This window comes from Oryctolagus cuniculus, chromosome 2, assembly GCF_964237555.1.
Source record: "Oryctolagus cuniculus chromosome 2, mOryCun1.1, whole genome shotgun sequence".
In the NCBI taxonomy this organism is placed as follows: Eukaryota; Metazoa; Chordata; class Mammalia; order Lagomorpha; family Leporidae; genus Oryctolagus; species Oryctolagus cuniculus.
The window spans coordinates 64,165,710-64,186,069 of NC_091433.1; the positions used below are offsets into that span (position 1 = coordinate 64,165,710).

Sequence of the window (20,360 nt, forward strand, 5' to 3'; positions counted from 1 at the left end):
TCACCTTGTACTACAGATTTTTAACTAGCAACTCGAGATTTGTATCCTAGCTCTCTTTTCCTCCTACACTTCTTTGCTGCAGCAGAGCTGCTCTTCTCTGCCTTGGCCTTCGATGGAAGAATAGCTCCCATCAAGGGGCAGAATGTTCAGTGAGGTCCTGTGAATGTGTCCTTGTAGCAGCATCCAATACCGGAGTGATGTGTGGTGCTTAATTCACAGAAGCCTGTTACTTGCTTTCGTTAGGTTTTGAAGGCAGTGATTGCCACCTTAGATGATCTTTTGCAGTTTAGTAATGGTAGGAGGCAAAGGAATTTTTAGAATCCTAACTCCCAAAGTTCTGCATATCTGACCAAAGATGGTATGAGCCAGGCCTCTTGGGAAATGGCTAAGGCAGCACCACTGTCAACCTGAGAAGAAGGGCTGGCTGGGCCAGGCTCTGTCTGGCAGAGCGATGGGGAATCTGGCTGGTCTTTGTTCCTTTGGCATCAGTAAATTACACAGAACTGTACATCATGCCCCCAGAGAGAAGGAGGGTCCCCTTGTGTGCTCCTAGTAGAGCAGTGAGCCATGCTTCACATTTGAAATACATTTACTCAGCCAAGTTTGTAGAGGCAACTCATTATAAGAGCAGGCAAGAAAATGTTTATAAATTGTAATATATTTTATAAGTGTGTCATCGTAAGTTAATCGCCTCTAAATCTTTTGAGTTCTCTTGAATGCATTGCTTAAGGAGAGCTAATGGGAAGTTACATGATGATAATTTGAATATTTTATATTTATTTCTATTTATTATTAGACTAATATGTTGATACTTATGGCATTCCAAAGCCAATTTAAGTGAAGCCCTGTGATACCCAAGAATTTCTGCCAATTGCACACTGGTAAATCTCATCAAGTGTGTAGTGCTTCATGTGCCCAGTGTTTCATGGTTTTCAGGTTGTACATACGAGAAAGATTCTGCAGATAAAGTATGAGAGGAAAAAGGCATTAGGTACATTAGTTGAAATTGGCATCATGTTGCCAAACTGTAATAAGCCTTAGGGGAGCTCAGTGTTGAAACTACTCAATTGAATGCAGCAATTTCCCATAACAATTTAAAAGGCCTGCAGGCATGCTAAAGTCATAGCTGGATCTTTCAGTTAACACTCGGTAACATGACCCCAAAGTCTCATTTACATCACAGCAATTAAAATATATTCCACATTACATGTTTACTACTACATACTGTAGAAATGATCCAATGTGATGTGGCTGTTTTCCAAAAATAATCATGGAACTCTTTATATTCATGATTGTGCCTTCCCAGAGTGGTTTCACCCTTGCCTACAAGTACCTAGAGGAAAATGATGACTGTGAAGGGGGAAGAGATTACAATCTAGACTAATAATAACTAGTAATCAGTACAATGTGGTGACCCACATGAAATCAGGTTAGTGGGCTCAGTCTGGTTCATAGGTGACAGGTGTCCATTATACAAAACTATTATTGTAATCAGTGCTAATTAGCCCCCCACTGGTAGTTAGAAAGTAAAGGGACCAAAAATTAAATGAGTGTTAATACAGCTCCTGGTTGTGGAAATGCTACCTGCAGCCTAGGACAGTAATTCCACCACGCAGTTGGGAAGGTGATGGGTAAGTATAGTGGCACCTACCCGAGGAAGGTATTTTCATAAATGAGAGAGTCCTTTCCTTAGTGTTGCATCCAAATTAAATTAAAGTCACCCCAGCATATGGGTTCTGACTGTAACTATTAACTGATATCATAACTATTTTGTAATGAGACGAATAGCAAATTAAATGACTACAGCAAAGCCACAGTGGCCAAAATTAGATCATATTTTCTCAACAGTGACTACTGCAGCATAGTCGTGTCTGTCTTTGAAGAAGCGTAGACCAAACTGACTTACTCCAAATTGTTGCTGCGGTTTAATATTTATTGAGTAGCCACAATTTACTAGCTTACCTTGAAAGTGTGGTTTTTAACAATTGTCTAGAATGCATCACCAAGGTATGAAACACAGTGGCAAAAGTCCAGCTTTCCCACTTGGCAGGCAGTCAACGGGAAAGCAAGGAAGCCGAATTTCCCCCTGTGCCTCTAGGAACGCTCTTGCTTTCACTGCCCTTTTGTGGTCAGGAAGAGGGAGAAGGAATCCTACTTCAGCAGACATCTGAGAAGGCCCATTTTTATCCTGGCCTTGGTTTATAACTGCCATTAGTGGCAGCCTGAGAAAGTGTTTACTTGGGCCACTTCTCTCTTGCCTTCCTGCTCATCACTGGGAGGCATCCCTCCTTTGGGCACCAGCTGCCACCCCCCTTGCCCCGGTGCTGGCCTGAGTGACGACAGAGCAGCCTGCTCCATGGCCCCCACTTACCCTCAGCAGGAGCCCCTGACACCTGCGTTGGGCCATGTCTGCCTGACCCGTAAAAACTTTTTTTTGAAAATTACAAGTTTTATACATTTTTGCCTTTGTGATAGACAACAGCCAGGAAATCCCAAGCCACTAGGTAATTGGATACGTGGTTCCTATTTTTACCTGACTATTTGGCAGCATTTATAAAAACTCATAATATTTGTGTATATTGTACATATGCACTTTAAGGTGTGTGATGCAGCGCGAGATGTCAAAACATGCTACTTCTATGGGATCCTATACCTCGCCGAGCATATTTATATATTCCCTGATACTGCTTCATTAAAATGTGTGTAAAAACAAACAATATGCGCCGGAGAAGGAAAGAGAGTGGAGTAGTCTGGAGTAAGTGCAGCCAGCAGAGCAAGCTGAGAGTTTACCCAGTTCATGGGACCCACCCGATGCCTCTGTGTGCACCAGAAGGCGTTTTGAAATCCTGGCACATTGCCGGCCTCAGCCAGTCCTCCTCCAGCTTGTGCACCTCCCAGAGAAAGCAGGTTTAGGGGTCTCCTCACCGCCCGGAGAAAGTGGGTTTGGGGGTCTGCCTGTCTGCCTAGGTCTCCTCACCGCACAGGGGAGCCCATGTGAGGGACACACACCTGCGGCTTGGACCTGGTATTGCCCGCTCTCTAGGGCTCCAGGAGGGAGGTGCCTCTTGGCTGGCTTGGTGCTTTTCAGACCACGATGAAAACTGTCTGGTGGGCAGTAGACAGAGTATATGTTTATTATAGTAATTTTGCCTGTGGGCTCAAGAGGCATGAATAACTGCAGTTAGCCTTTATTCTCCAAGTACTTGTGGGTGGTTACGGGGGCACCACCTAGTTGTTACTAGAATAAACCCAACACAGTTCGTTCAATCTTACAGACTCTTAATCAGTTTTATTGCTCCTCTTGAAAGTCCTGCCAGTGTTTGCCTACTGCTGACTGCTACCAAGACATAAATATTTGGTTAACACTATACTTGAAATCATTTTGAAATTATCGGTCTTGGAGACTATTTTTTTTCCTTGTTTGCTGACATGGTATTTTCAAGTAAAATAAGTCAGAACTCAAATTTCATTCAAATAGCTTAGCAGAAAATCAACTTAATTATGAACGTATAATCTCTTCCTCTCAACCTTGTAGGTCTGAACTATGATGTATTTTTCTCAGCCCATCTTCCTCAGTTTCATGAAGTTTAAGCCAATGACAGTGGGCATTATTCTTGGATACTGGACAGTGTTCTTGGTGTGATTATAAATAGCTGGACTTTATTGAGTACTCATTATGCTGTGTGCCAGTCGCTGTGCTAAAGGTGCTTTATCTCATTTAATCTTCTTAGCATCTCAATAAGAATGGTATTGGCCTAGCCTTTTGGGTAATTGAATATAGGAAACGAAGCCTCAGAGAGTTCAAGTAGCCTGCCCAAGTTCGTATGTCACACACATGATACACAGTGGAGCTAGACTTCACACATGGGATTGTCTGATCAGAGCTCTGTGCCATAGTCCCTCCCAGATTTTGTCATTCAACAATCCCACATCAAAACTTGTTAAGAATCATATTCTTCAAAGTCTGATAAATAGACTTCAATGGCAGGCAGACTCTCCAAGCAAAGGTGGGAAAAAGCTCCAAGCTGACATCTCATTCCCCAGAGGTCATGAGATTGACCTTACTGGCCTGCATTAAATCACATGTCCAGTCCTGAGCCAGTCACAGAGGTCGTGTGCGGGCAGTTTCTGGATGCAGGATTGGCGTTTCCTCTACTGGAACCCCTTTGGGCTATCCAGAAAACTGGAGGAAAAAATATGACTACAATGGCTCTCTCCTTTGGTAACTTTCTCTTTAAATACATAACAACTGTGTAAGGAAAGCCTCTCCTTTGGTGCCTCACCCACACAGGATGGGAGCAAAGCAAAAGCTCTTAGGACTGGGAAGCCCTCTGAAACATGTGATACTCAACAGGGTTCACTGCCTCCCTAATTGTCATTCTCCCAAAGAAGCAAGCTGAACCTGTTTTTAAACTATTTTATCTCTTGGTCTTGAATGTTGTGCCCTTCTTGTCATTTGAATTTCACTTGGTCTTTATTTTTGATCCCTCGGCCCATACCAACACTGCCATGAGCTCTAGAAATTCAGTTGCCACGGCATTTTCAATATGACAGCCTTCATTAACTTTGTTATTACTAGATCTGTTGACATCCTGACAGTTTGTTACAGTCTTTGCTGACACATTTATCTCTTCCCCCACCCTGTGGGATCCATTTTTGAATTTTCATTGAATCCCTTTTTTGTTCTAAGGTTTGGAAGTACAATCCACTAGTTGAGAGTACAGATTTGGAATCAGACTGAAATGTGTTCAGATTCCACTCGGCTACTTCACGATTCTGTGACCAAGAACAAGTCCGTTAATCTCTGTGGTCTTTAGTTCTCTTATGTGAAAATGGGGTTTGTAATTCCGCCTTAGGAAGGTTGTTGTGAGGATTAAGTGAGGTCATATATGTAAAGCACCTGGCATATTTTAGGCAGTCAATAAATAATCAAGATTGAAATTAATAATTCATCAAGGAGCTTTTATGTCTACTCTTAAAGAGAGAAATGAACCCAGCACTTAGAGAAAGACTATTAGGTCTTCATTTAAGAAGTTCCCCCGGTGGCATACAACATTGCTACTGTCACCAGGTCAGTGAGTGGCATCTGGAGATGATGTTTATGATGTAGCAAGCTTTGGTGTTTTTGTGTTCTCTAGAAGCTCTGCTTAGTTTACTCTAGTTATGGCTGAAGCATTAATGTGGAGTTGATGTTACACAGATCTCACAGGCAAGTTTTTAAACAAATTGGTGGAAGAACACCAGAAAGGAGTGTGAGCATCTTGTATGACTTGAAATTTTCTGTTCATTCTCCAATCTCCTCACCTGTAAAAGTGGTAAATAGCATCTACTTCCTGGCCTTCTGTCAGGAATGGAAATGCAATTTATAAAATAGCTGATGTGGAAAAGCGTTTAATAAATGGAGGTCATTATTATTACACTGTATTTAATTGTGGCTCACCTGTCCACTGAGGTGGGCATGTTCAGTTGAGGATGGAATTGCTTAATTCAGTTGGAACAGTTGGTAAGGAATATCAATGTTGTCTGTTCAGTTGTTGTTTATTTAGTGTATACTAGAGGCCATTTGGATACCACAGTGCCTTGTTTCTTGCTTCTCCATCTGAACCAGATATTATTACTGCCCAAATTGTTTCAAAGGCTGGCTCATGCTGAAGCACAGATGAATACAGTGGTGGCCTCTGTATTCGGGGTGCTGGTTTAGGCCATTATATATTCTTAAATAGATCTGATGGATATTGGTTGATCCAGGCAGGCAAACAAACTGAGAGAGATTATTTATACTGTGTACACCAAAGATCTGTAAGCTAGGAAAGCTGCCTTTGTCTCAGCTGTTTTGGATTCTTGAGTGCCTTTTCCCATCTATTCTAAGTATAGAGATTATGGCCTTCTTGTGGCTAATCATGCCTTTGCAATCATAGACTATGTAATTATGTGAACATAATAATACTGTTGTTTATTAAATATCCCTTTCCATATTTTTAGCAAGAACAGAATCACTTCTAATTTCAAATTATGCAAGTGAATTATTTTATTTTTTAAAGATTTATTTTATTTATTTGAAAGAGTTACAGAGAGAGGTAGAGAGAGAGAGAGAGAGAGAGAGAGAGAGAGAGGTCTTCCATCTGCTGATTCACTTTCCAAATGGCTGCAATGGCGAGTGCTGAGCTGATCCTAAGTCAAGAGCCAGCAGCTTCTTCCAGGTCTCCAATGTGGGTGCAGAGGCCCAGGGACCTGTGCCATCTTCCACTGCTTTCTCAGGCCATAGCAGAGAGCTGGATCAGAAGTGGGGCAACCAAGACTCAAATCAGCATCCACGGCGCTGGCCCCTTATTTGTTTTAAAATCTTAGAATATTTTCTCACTTTTGTGAATAAATTAGCCTCATTATCTTTGTGGTCATTTCCAGTGTCAATTTTCTACTACATATAAATATTTTAAAATAATTTTTAATGATGTGATGAGATTTAAGCCACTTTTCTTATAGCCAAAGGCACTATTCTCTATTTTCCAATTGAAATATTTCTTCACATTTATTCAGTAACTATTTTAGTATACTGTTCCTACTTATTTCATTATGTTTACGTATTGCTGTCTGAAAAATCACAAAGAATAGTTTTGAATTTTAAAATAATAACTTTCATACTATTTTGAAAATGAAGACATAAATGTCTTTACTTACATGAAAATGTTTACAATATATTAAAGAATAGGTTATAAGATGGGGCCAGCGCTGTGGCACAGCAAGTTAACACCTTGGCCTGAAGCGCCAGCATCCCTTATGGATGCTGGTTAGAGACCCGGCTGCTCCACTTCCGATCCAGCTCTCTGCTATGGCCCGGGAAAGCAGTAGAAGATGGCCCAAGTCCTCGGGCCCCTGCACCCGCATGGGAGACCCAGAAGAAGCTCCTGGCTCCTGACTTCAGCTCGGCACAGCTCTGGCCATTATGGCCAATTGGGGAGTGAACCATCGGATAGAAGACTTTCTCTCTCTCTCTCTCGCTGCTTCTCTTCTCTCTATGTAACTCTGACTTTCAAATAAATAAATAAATCTTTAAAAAAAAAAAGAATAGGTTATAAGTGTGGGGAGCAATCCGGACTAGACTGAGTTACTGGAATTAAGACTTATTCTATGCATCTGCTCTCCCACAATATGGCGCTGGGAGAGAAGTAAACAGCTTCCGCACAGCTGCCTCCAGTTCAACCAATAAACTGTAGGACTTGCTCCTGATTGGAGGAGAGCAGCGTACTCGGCGTGTGGGCAGCCGAGTTGGGATTGGCGGAGGAGGACTATAAAGGAGGAGAGAGACGGCATGCACCAGGAACATCTAAGGGGAACATCTAGCTGAAGGAACATCTGTGCAGCCCCCGAGAAAGCCGGCCGGCGGTGTGCCGCTCCCCTGCGGAAGTGGGGAATGTGGCCAGGGGGAACTGCCCTTCCACGGAGGTGGAAGGGATAGTAGCCAACCCGGGAAGAACCAGCAGCAAACCCGGGGAGGGCCGAGCAGACAGAAAGAACAGCGCAGGGTCCTGTGTCGTTCCTCCACGAAGAGGGGGAGCGACATAATGGTGCCGTGACTCGGATATGAAGCCTAGGCAGGGCTTGGTGTCGTTCCTCCACGAAGAGGGGGAGCGACATAATGGTGCCGTGACTCGGATAGGAAACCTAGGCAGGGTTTAGTGTCGTTCCTCCACGAAGAGGGGGAGCGACAATAAGATGATCCATATTAAATATATGCAAGGGATCTTTAAAATGTTTATGGAAAATGCATATAATAGAAAAAAATGCTTGGATTTCAAATTTTTTGCACCAAAATAAACTTATTTTTAGTTCCATTTTCCATAGACTTTTTGAAGCTGCTTCATATATAATTTGCACAATGCCCACATGTATTCATATGCATAGGAAAGTATAAAAATGTGAACACCAAAAAAGTGTGATTTTTTTTCCCACTTACCTTTTTTTCTAGTTTCCACAAAGAACAAATATTACCTGCTCAGTGCACATTCTGAATTAAAGAAGATCAAGAACTGGGAGTGTGAACCTGTGGTTAGGGCTGGCTTCCTATTCTGTCTTGGGAGAAGTCCCTCTTCACTCACAAGCTCAGGCCAGAAACCTGCTCGCATTCTCCACTCTTTCCTCTTCCTCACTCTTAGCTCATCACAGTCATGCAGGTGCCACCTCTAATCGTTTCTCAAATCAGTCCACTTCTCCAAGTCTCCATGTCCATTCAGGCTCCCTAGTCCATTCTCTTGCCTGCACCACTGTACAACCCTGCTGGCGAGTCTGCCTCTCCTCTCTTCCCCATGCTTCAACCAGGGAGATCTTTCTATTATTAATAATTAATTAATTTGAAAGGCAGAGTTAGAGAAGGAGAGAGAGAGAGAATGAGAGAGAGAGAGAGATCTTCTAAGCCCTGGCTCATTCCCCAAATGGTCACAACAGACAGGGTTGGGCCAGGCCAAAGCCAGAAGCCAGCATCTTCTTCCAGATGTCCCATGTGGGTGCAGGGGTACAAGTACTTAGGCCATCTTCCACTGCTTTCCCAGGGGCATTAACAGGGAGCTGGATCAGAAGTGGGGAGCAGCTGGGACTTGAGCTGGTGCCTATTTGGAATGCTGGCATTGCAGAGGGCAGCTCAACTCGCTAAGCCACACCACCAGTCCCCAGAGAGATCTTTCTAAACTGAAAACCTGACTGGTTATGTTACTTGCCTACTTAAAAACCTCCATTCGTCACACAGCACTGGTGCACAGCGGGTGAATCTGCTTCACCTGTTCTGTGAAGCCCTTTGTCTCTCCTTTAAGTTCTTTCCAGAGTCATCTCATGTCCCTACCCCTGCTGACTCTGCCCAGCCCCAATGACATTTGTTCACCAAGCTCTTCTCAGCCTCATAATGTTTGCTTGAATGCGTTATTCTCAGCCTGGCCCCTAGCACTGGCAGCTCCTTCCCTGTGCCACACATACTTGCAGTATTCCATCTGTGACTCAGTGGGCCTCAAGAGAGGATATGTTACCCCCAAGGATATTTGATAATATCTAGAAACATTTTTTTTAAAGGCTCTCTACTGATTCATGAGGCTATAAATCTTGATGTTTAAGAATATGTATTTTCATTTTATTTGAGAGGCAGAGGGATAGAAGACATAGACACAGACACACACAGAGAGGTTGCCCATCTGCTGGTTCACTCCCCCAATGCTTGCAACAGCAAGAGCTGGACCAGGCCAAAACCAGGTGTCAGGAACTCAGTCTTGGTCTCCCATGTCAGGGATAGGGGCCCAAGTACTGGAGCCATCGCTGGCTGCTTCCCGGGTGTACTTTAGCAGGAAGCTGATCAAGGAAGCAGAGCCAGGACTGTAACCCAGGCACTCTGACAGGGGATGTGGGCACCAAACCGACCCAGCTCTGGGGGCATTTGTCATCGTCATGACGGGGTGCTGTTGGCACCCGATGGGTAGATGCTGCTAACGTTGCAGAGTGTCCTACTGCAGGATAGCACCGACAAAACGGACTTGAGCCTTTCAGAATGTCAGGGAAACCCTGCTGTGATCCTGATGGATCTTTTTCAGCCTCCAGTGGTCCCTCACAAACACGTGCTCCTCAGTACTCAAGAGGGACCCTCTGCAGTCGTGCAGGGTTCTTTCCCCCACAAGCAGCTCCTTCTTGTCCAACGCTCTGTTGGTTGTGTCTCTTTCATGGTGGAAATCTGCGGGGCTTTTCTGGATTCCCTCTGCTTGCGCTACAGCCTGGAAATTCTCCAGGCGATGAGCCGGGGTCGTACGGGCTCCTCGGGTTTGTTTCCTCTCGGGGCCCATGGTCCTTCATTGATGGATGTCAAGGGCTTGAAAACTGTTGATTCGGATCCTTTGTCCTTTTTGTTGTTCTTGTTTCAGACAGGATGGTTGCTTCATCTTGACTGGATGCAGATACTGACTCTTTATATATTACTGTTCTTGCATGGTTTGTTTATTTCCTGCCATGTTTAAAGAAGGAAATCTGCCTAGGTATATACTGCACAACCATTACCATTTACTATAGTTTTCTTGTACCAGTATCTTCTCCACAAGCATCACTTTTATTAATCATATAGACTCCTCTTTACCCAGATTTCTTTTCAGGGTTCTGTGTTTTAACTTTGTACCATGAAGAGGAGTTAGATTCCGCTGCATTCTGCTATTTGAAACTGTAAGCTCAAATTCTAATTATGTTTGCATTTAGCATTACAAAAAATCCTAATATGATTTCATTTTTGTACTTAATTATTTCTTTGATTTGTAAATTTGCCTCAGGAAATACAATTCTCTTTAAAATGAACAATAGCAATTGATTTCCTCTTGTGTTCAATTGACATTTCTCTAGCAACTCAGTAAAGGAAATACCTTGAAATTCTTATAGTATACAATGTCATGTTTACTGCTTGATTAACATAACTGGTAATTAGGCATAAGAGCTAACTTATTAGAGAAAATATGAATTATAAGTAACAAAAGGTAAACACTTGTTGGTATTTCATACAAAGCATTTAATTTCAATCTTTAATCTAACATGTGTTGAGATAAATTCATGCTTCTCCGAAGTGTCCTTATTCGTTTGGGTGAGCTTTTGCAAACTGTGATAAAGTTAGCAGGACAGTCTATGTGGAAGATACTCAAGTTAGCATTCACGGATTAGTAATTCTTACAGAAAATAGATAACAATTGAAGCATGAGTGAGTGTAACCAACAGCTTATTTAATATTTTGGGTTTGGATATTTGTTTTTGTTTAAGTCACTGCATAGCTAAATGGAACTTTAAATTAAAATGATGTTAAGATTGTTACAGGCCTGATAAATTGTAATCATTGCCATGAAGGGTCTTAGACATAAATTCAAAGTGAGGTGAATTTCTAAAGGTGCAATTAAAAATGTTTTTAAGGTTAGAAATACATTATGAAGCAATGCAATAATGTTAAATTCTCTTGCCAAGTGTTTAAGTATTTTTAAATAATATAGGATGTGATCAACTGTAAACATAGTGTCTATGAACCAAAACTGCCCATTCATTCATTCCTTCAAATATTTTTTTAAAGTTGATTTTTTTTAATTTATTTTATTTATTTGAAACAGTTACAGAGAGAGGTATAGACAGGGAAAGAGAAAGGTCTGTCATCCACTGGTTCACTTCCCCAAATGACTTCAATGGGCGGAGCTGAGCCATTGAAGAGCCTGTTGCTTCCTGTGGGTCTCCTATATAGGTGCAGGGGCCATCCTCCTCTGCTTTCCCTGGTGCACTAGCAGGGAGCTGCATCAGAAGTGGAGCAGCCGGGACTCTAACCAGTGTGGCGCTGCAGGCCAAAGTTTTAACTTGCTGTGCCACAGTGCTGGCCCCTTCAGTTAAATATTTTGCGAAGCGCAGATGTCTTGACCTTTTAAAGGGGTCAGGACCTGATAAACCCATCATAAGCTGAAGGTACATTTAACACCCTCAAGCCACCAGATGTCACAGCTCAGCAACCAAGGGCTGACTGGGAGCCATGGCCCTCAGCAAATGCAAGGGAGCACCTACCATATATGCTCTCCAAGACCAAAATTCAAAATGAGAAGTACATTTCCTACTGAATGCCTGTCATTAAACTTCAGATATCATAAGCCACACCATCATATGTCGTGACCATCTGTACTGAGAAAAAACAAGTCATGCAGTCTGCTTTCAGCCCAGCTGTGGTTTCCACAGGAGTGCTGTAGTGAGTGAGTTGTTCTTCAAGGAGCTGATGAAAATCAACAGGATCGGTTGGATACTGTCGTCTACTTGCTGTAGCCAGTTTAATCAAGGGTTTTGGCTAACTTCCCGTTAGCTTTCCCTGTTTCTTCCAGGGGTCTGCCTACTGAGGCAGCTAATGCCCTGGTCCTTGAGTGCTTTTTGCTGTGTATGTGACCCTCTTCCTTGTTTAGGACTGTGCAGTCACCAGTGAAGGGCCTCAGCAGTTCAGCTCTACTTATGCAGCTACATTTCTTAACCTCCTCGTCTTCAGCCTTGAGTGGAGGAGATAACACAGAAGACTGCCTTTTGAAGTGGTATTGAACTCATTGACTCTCATCAGAAGCGTATCAGCAGTTGCAAACATTACAGTGTAGATTAAATACTTGAGGAGTTTGAACTATGTTCAAAATTGGGATGACAGATACAAAGCACTTTTTATTGTTTGGTGTCTCTAAGATCAAAATTGCCTCTGCCTTTGATGGTATATTTGAATACTATATCTGGATTTATCACAGCACTGTAGAATTGCCTTATAAATAAAGAAAACTCAGCTCTTTGGTCTAGAGATGTTCTGTAAAGCTCATCTGAAATTATCTCTTAATACCAATTTATTGACTTTTAGTTGCTATTGATTTATAAACCTTGGCAGCATTATCACAAAGTTGCATCTTTAATTATGATGATATATATTCATATTACCATATTAAAGAACTTTATGATTATCTAGTGTGCAAGATTATGAAATTGTAACATTAAAACTTTTCAGTTAAGAGAATTCTTCTCACATTGAAAAGTGAAAGCATTCAGCACGCCAGACATCATAGTTGCAGTAAGATTTTCTCAGCCCCAACATTACAACACAACACTTGTTTTTAAAATAGATATCAATTTAAGTCAGGAAATAAAACTTCTATGATTTTCAATTTTCAAATTTCTATTACTGAAAATGCTTAAGTTTTGTTTTTCTGGTCAATTAAAAGCTTTTTGATGATCGTTTAGCTTTTAAGAATCTATCCAAAGAGATCAAGACTGCTTTGGAAATAAAATTTCCTTTGAATTCAGACAACTTTATCCAGTTATTAAAAAAGATGAAATTATAACAATTGAAGATCTTAATTGGCTTTATTATTTAATTGAATTGGGCAACATTTCATTCCATAAGACAGAATAAGTGTTTCCATGGGCTGAGCGGTAGAGTTGGTTTTATAGCTAGAGAAGGGTTGGACAAAGCAGAAACAAAGAACAAAAAGCAAATTGGTCATTTCAAAGTTACTTTCCCTGTAAGGCAATGACTGGGAGATAGAACAATGGAGAAACAACCAGTGGGTACCCCGGGGTTACCTCAGGTTACCTTTGTGTGAGGATGAAATCCCAGGGAGCCTCATTATCATGCGGATTGACACTGGCCTGCCTAGGGAGCGTGGCTGCTATCTCTCTCTCCCAGATTTCTCAGAAGGTCAGATAACAACCTGTTTTCTCTTGGCTGACATGGAACCTCAGCAGGAGAGACTTTATTTTGATTTTTGCTCTGGTCTTTGGGACTCAGTGCAGGAGCCTAGTCCAAAATAAAGATCTCCTGTAATTTTTGTGTAACAACTCTATTAGAGTGAACGTTCCTGCTTCCCTGACTGAGCTGACGCTTCATGGGGGCAGGAACACTACTCTATTCACTTCTGAGCCCACAGTGCTTGGAAGAGAGCCTAACACTCCATATTCAGTATATATATTCACTGGATGTAACTTCTGTTTGTTGAAATAGAGTGAATTTGTGTGTTGATTTAATCTGGTTGTATAAAAAGTCGTTCTTACCATACTTTGCAATTATTTATTACCCTAAATTGAAAAGAGACTACAATAGGAGAAATTTGATTCCTATGAAGTGCCATTAGAGAGGTCAGCATTGTGGTGTGACCACTAAAGCTGCCACTTTCAACACAGGTGTCCCTCATGGGCATTTGTTCGTGTTCTGGCTGCTCCGCTTCCTATCCAGTTCCCTGCTAATATACCTAGGAAAGACAGTGGAAGGTAACCATCTTGTGTTTGGACTCCTGCCACCTACGTGGGAGATGGGGATAGAGTTCCAGCCTCCTGGCTTTGGCCTGGCCCAGCCCTGGCTGTTGTGGTCCTATGGGGAGTGAACCAGGAGGTGGAGGATCCCTCAATCTCTGTCTTTCTCACCACCCCTCCCTCTCTCTCTCTGTAACTCTGACTTCCTAAATAAATAAATGTTAAGAAAAAAAGGTATTTGAAAAATCCATAGAGAATAATGGAGTAATGACTCAGAACAGGTCAGTGAAAAAAATGCTGGTTTTTGTTTGTTTGTTTGTTTGTTGGTGAAATCAAATTCATGAGAAATAAGAAAAAGCTAGAGAAATCAAGATACATTTTAACCCCAGGCTGAATTATGACAGCATCTTGAAAGTTCATGGAAAATATGTATTATGAGAAATCTATGCATGGATTTTAAAATGTCTTGCACTCAAGTACACTTAATTCCATGAACTTTTTCTAACTCCTCGTATAACAGCTGCTTTGAATGGTAAGGCTCAGCTCAAAGCGGAGAAATGCAGAATTGGAGTGAGGGAGCGCTTTATTGGTGGTTTGGGCTGAGGTGGGGGGTATTTGTTTAAAAAGGAAGCAACCTGGACATTTCCAAGCTTAGGATGGAGCTCTGACATCCCTGCCACCCAGAGTTTTGCCACTTTGTGTAGCTGGCACATATCTTGCAAGGTGTAGGAGCAGTAGTGTTGTGCAGGAAGAATGAAGCCTTGCTGACAACTTCCCTGTAAACTGAGTTGTCGTGGGAGAGTCAGAGCCAGGCAGGAGCACATGAAAGAGCTGTGTGATGTGTCTAATGATAGTGAGCCATGAAGAGGGGGAGGGGGAGAGAATCTGGGAGCGGGACTCCTCTCGGAAAAAAAAAGATCTAAATACAAGTCACAGCCCTAAGCGTGTGGAACGAAAGAGAAGACCCTGGGGCCAGCGGGAATCATTTATTTCAAGTTGATTATATGGAATCGCTCAAATAAAAAGTGAACTTAGGAAAGAAGGAGTGGTGTGTAGGGAAAACTCGGAGGGCTGGAGAGGGAGCCTTCCGGGACCTTGAGATTAAAGGGAAGGACAAAATGAGGAAGAATAAAGACAGAACAGAACCATTTAAAATGCAGAGTAGCCCAGGGCTCCTTTCCCTCTTGCAGGCTCTTGCGTGGCAGAGCAGGTTGCACCCACTCTTTCTGCTGTCAGGTCAGCAGAAGCAGGACAAAGAGTTGCTAAGCAAAGAAACAATTTGCCTTGCTCCTCCTAACTGATTCTTGCTGCCGGCAGTTGCAGGAAACGACCCCATCAAATTAGCCACTTGAATTGCCTTAAATATCAGAATAGCGCTGATTAAATTCATTTGCTGCAGAGGAAAATGCATTTTAAGGAGAGGGGTCTGTGAGGGGGACCAACTTTTCCCACAGTTCAAGACATTTAGGTTCTTAAAACATGAAAATTGTGCTCTTGGAAGGAAAAGTTCTTTGTGGAAACTAATCAAATGTTCCACGCTTTTGTCAGTTTCAGTTGTAAGAAGCTCCCAATTTGCTCCTGCTCTTAAATGGAAAAAGGCGGGGAGGGAGGAAGCCTAGTTTTGTAAGGAAAAGAAAGGGAATTTATTTGTGAATGGAGAAATGACTACAGGAAAAAAACTTTTCCATTGTGGAAAATTTAACTATTGAAGCCAGTTTTTAGCTGGCTTCTGCAGTACCATTGGAGCTGGTGCTTATTATTATTATTATTATTTTCCTGGTGTGAAAAATCAGGTATGCAAGGGTAGTTCACAAAGTTTGGGGAAAATGAAATTAAAAGATGTTTATTTTGGTGCAAAAACTTTGAAATCCTGCATAGTTTTCAGCATTACATTTTCCATGAAGTTTTGAAAGATCTCAGTATGCATGGATTTCACAGTTCTTTTGCACCAAAATAAACTCACTTTTGTATTTTGAAAAAGTTCATTTTCCATGAACTTTTTGGTCTGCTCACAGTAGCCTAAAAGAACACCCAGAGCTCTCATCGGCAGAAAGTGTGCCTCACTTTTGTCACCGAATAGTCTAGGTCAAGTTTCCAAATACTGATTTCCTGTTGAAAGTGTGTTTCCTGCACAGAAAATACTATAGTGTTCCACTGTTCTTTAGGTTGAGGATAGGGGGTTGTCAGTTTATAGATGATCATTATGCTCAAATCATCAAACCTTTTATCTTTACAGAGAGGCCAATGAAAATTGAACTCGGAGCATAATTTGTAACAAGCAGGACTGATGTGCACCCAGAAGGAATGAAGTATGGATGTGAAAGAACGTAGGCCTTACTGCTCCCTGACTAAGAGCCGACGAGAGAAAGAGCGGCGGTATACGAATTCCTCGGCAGACAATGAGGAGTGTAGGGTCCCTACGCAGAAGTCTTACAGTTCCAGTGAAACCTTGAAAGCTTTTGATCATGATTCTTCTCGACTGCTTTATGGAAACAGAGTAAAGGATTTGGTTCACAGAGAAGCAGACGAGTACACTAGACAAGGTAGGTGATTGTTCTAGTCCACCAAGCACGCTCACACGTGGCTAAGGTGCCACACTTCAAGCCGAGGGACTTGAGGGTTTTCTGATTTCGATGCCCTAGCCACTGAAGGTGATTCTGCACTATTGCATGATCACACAGTATTCCAGATTACAGGAAGAAAGCCACCAGCTGTCACATTGGCCCCCAGACATAGGTGTGGTCAGGAGAAGAAAGCCATTGTGCAGCCCCAGGTGTTTATGTGAGGTTTCCGATTCTACACATGGCCAAAGTGTGCATCAGCGCGCAATGCAAGTCCCGGGGCTGCCTTTGAGCTGACTGAAGGAGCTCGCAGATGTTGTCTTTAGAGTTAGAACTGGTGCAAGGGGAGCAGGAGCTGCTGAGGAAACCTGCCTCTGCCTCAGAAGAAAGTAAGAATTACTATCTCAGGTGGTTCAGGACTGTCAGCCCAGCTGTGTTTGCATCTGCTCGTGTACATGAGAACCTAACACAGAAAGGTGCCCCCTTGTTTCTGCTGGACCACTGAGAACATTAAAGGTACACCTTAAAACATCCTAGGTTCCCATAATATAACACAGCACAGTTGGGTTGAACAGTTTTACCATGTGCTCTGCCTATGTAGCCCATCGTCAGGATAAGGACCTCTGTAGCTGTACTTCATTATCCTGTACTTACCCAGTTCCACACTTAAGGTGGAACCTTATCTTAATTAATTTTTAGATTAATATGGAGCTCAGCTTTGTGTCTTCTAACACAGTCTTGAGACCAGGGCGAGTTTCCTACTTATGAAAAAGGAAATCCTCTTGTATTTGTCTTGGAGACACAATTCACATCAAACATAGCATCTCTTGGTTAACTTAATCAGGAGGGAAGGAAAAATGGAGTAAACGCAGCCGTAAAGAATGCATTCATTCTTTTCCAGTCATCTTACAGGCAGTGTGATCGCACTCTGATATCGGGCAGGACCAAAATTAAGAAAAGCTGATGACACAATCACTTGTTCAAAAGTTTGAAATCTGTCCTGTGGTTCTTTCCCTCTCTGCACTGTGGAGAGAGCCATCCTTACTAGATGGAAGTAGCATGCACTCACCCAAGCCAGTTTACATCAAAGAAAACTCACTTGGCTTGCTCAGGAGAGCTCTCCTTCCTCCTGCAGCCTGCCTTACTAATTACTGCTATCGACATTTATGAACTGGGACAAACCAGCCTAACGTCCTCAATCCATGTTTAAGGGGAGAAGATGGAGAATGCATATTTGAGGTGCACAGAGGTGGTCAGTGAGCACAGAGCGTCTTAGAGGTCTGTGCCTCAGTTGCTCTGCCACATTGTGTACACAGCTGGCATCCATTATCAGTGTGCATTTTTCACCAGTTTAAAAAGGGGAGGGGCTGTAGAAAGGCGTGCACTCTGAACCCAGTGTGCTGTCTTGCTTTTTGCAACAAAAATGACTGGCATGTACCCTACTGGGGAAGAAACCCTCCGCGGTGGAATAGTATTAGGAGAACAGCAGCAGCTCGTGGGGTGCAGTGCGAGGCTGTCTCCTCCCCCCGGGCAAGCGTTGACTTTTGGCAGAGCCGAGAGTGCTTAAACAGGTTAAAAATAGCGCACTGAAATTTCCACCTCCTAAGCAGTGTTCATCCAGCGCAGGCTGTCGTTGACGACGTTGGCGATACCATCTGTGGAAACCCTGGATCCCACGTTCTTAGGAGACCAAATAGTGCTATCCCTCAGCTCCTCGAAAGTCACGCCCGCCTGGGAGAAGGGGAAGGAAGGAGAGAGACGAAGGATGGGAGGCAGCCCATGGGGGAGCTTGTGGTGGTGGTGGACGGACGGAGGTCTAAGAGCAGAGCTGAAAGGAAGAGCAGAAGTGCGGCAAGTGAGGGTGCTGGCAGACACTTGACATTCCTAAATTAGACTTTCTTCAAAGCATCAATGGACTGGACCACGAATTCCAGCTCCTGTGCACCGATGCCTTATCGCACGCCAGTCTACCCGCCAAGCAGGGTATGCAAGCGATCGCCTGGTGAGGGATGTCCACCCAGCTTCTGCCTTTCATAGATTGAGACATTTTTGGCTCTGAGAGGCCTACACTCCCAAGGCTAGTTAGTGAGGGCCAGCTGGGACTTGAACCCAGGCCAGCCTGCCTCTGGCACTCATGCTTCTCATCTCTGCAGTTGCCAAAGCGGAGAGCAGTTCAGTGTAAGAATTGCCCTTTGCTTTCTCGGAGTCGCCGTCAGGCAGTGTGGGATTAAAATGGTGCTGGTGCGGACAGTGAGAAGTGAGCAAACCGGAGACATGCTTAGCAAATGAAATCGATAGGATTTTGAAGTGGGGTGGATGAGGCCGCGAGCGAAGGAGGCATTGCAAATACCTTTTCTGTTCTGCGGTTTGATACGGGGAGTGTTCATAGCGGGAGCGGTAGGTTGAGGGAAGAAACGACTATGGAAATCTGCCATCAGATTATGTTTTTCTTGAGCAAGCATCATGAAAAATCCTCCCAGGCTTTCATTTTCTTTGAGCCTGACAAATGTCAATTTTTCCTCACTGAGTATTGTGCTGTGGGATTAATTATTTAATTGACAAAATGTGCTTCCTGCCACAGCTCCTGACATCACATACACATAATAAAAATGAAAGATTCAAACTATTACTAATAGCCAGAAAGCCTTGAAATAATTCCAAAGCGTCATGCACGTGAACCGTTCAAGCTGCCCACCCAGTCCCAGATCCCCCCCCCCCCCCCCCCCGGCTCCTCGAATGACACAGGAACAGGCAGCTTCTTCCAGAGGAAGAGCTAAGGAGAGACCCTGTTCGTGCAGTTGCACAGCGGATTTGAATCTAGAAATGGAAAGTTTTTATTTTTATCAACCGATTTTCTGGCCTTGTACGAAGCTTACTGCTAATCATGTCTCGTGGCTTTCTTGCCTGGCAGGGGACTACTGCTGATCACACGTGTGGTTTAGACACGATAGAGCGGGGGTGTTTTCCTTTTCTCAGTCACGTGCGGTGTGTGTGGCTCTCGGGTGGGCCTGCTCCCGTGCACCCCTGCTTTCCGTGTGGTTCGCTGATGGTGGAAATAGTTGCTCTGCTGGCAGCCGTGGAGCTCTCTGTAGGTGTGACGGGGACCCGCTAATGTAACTGGTTTTGCATTCTTGGATAGTATTTTCTTTGAAGAGAATTTATCCCGTCGGGTCAGAGACACCCGTCTTAGGGAACAGCTGTGTAAGATCAGCCCACGGCTTCAGAGACGCGATAAAAGAAAAGATCTTTTCTTCCCCTCCGCCTCAGTTCCCTGTGTTCTGCACATTGCCTGTCATACTCCTGACCAAATAAGAAAGCTTATCAACTCCAGCAGGGGTGCTGGCCGTAAGGGTGACGTCTGGAAATGAGAACACTTTTGTTCCACAGCCGCAGAAGGCTCAAAAGAACCACCCTGGAGGCAGTGCCCACCCGAAGCGTTTAACCCTCAGCAATCAGTGTAGGTGTTGTGAGTCTGAATTTTACAATGAAGAGACTGTCGTGTATTCTTCATTTAAGAATGGCAACAGGAGGAAAGCTGTCTCTTTTAAATTGGAAAAATAAGTAGCATAAAATGTCTGTGTTCACAGGTAACTGAAATTCCAATGGAAAATACAATTGCAAAAAAGAGAAGGGAAGGACCAAGGCAGGTGGACAACACAGGCACTCCCTGACTTTCTTTTTTTAAGATTTATTTATTTGAAAGAGGGAGAGAGGAGAGAGAGAGGGAGAGGTCTTCCACCTGCTGTTTCACTCTGCAAACGGCTGCAATGACCAGGGCTGTGCCAGGCGGAAGCCAAGAGCCAGGAGCTTCTTCTGGCTCTCCCATATGGATGTAGGGGCCCAAGCACCTGGGCCATCTTTGGCTGCTTTCCCCCGCACATTAGCAGGGAGCTGGATCGGAAGTGGAGCGGCCAAGATTGGAAGCAGTGCCCATATGGGATGGCGGCATTGCAGGCCATGGCTTAAGCAGCTATGCCACAGCGAGGGCCCCACTCCCTGATTTCTGGTGTGACTCACCTCTGACGGCCCCACTTGGGTGACAGTTGCCTTCTA

The 20,360-nt window shown here is 43.5% G+C and overlaps 1 protein-coding gene across 10 annotated transcripts in view; it reads left to right on the plus strand.

Moving 5' to 3' along the window:
• Positions 1-20,360, plus strand: part of TENM3 (teneurin transmembrane protein 3) — a 650,972-nt gene that overhangs the window by 153,548 nt on the left and 477,064 nt on the right. For all 10 annotated transcript variants that reach the window (XM_070068317.1, XM_051842575.2, XM_070068314.1 and 7 more), the window contains exon 2: positions 15,983-16,289. In XM_070068317.1, coding sequence (XP_069924418.1) covers positions 16,058-16,289 — 232 coding nt within the window. In that variant the 5' untranslated portion in view covers positions 15,983-16,057. The remainder of the gene's footprint in view (positions 1-15,982; positions 16,290-20,360) is intronic.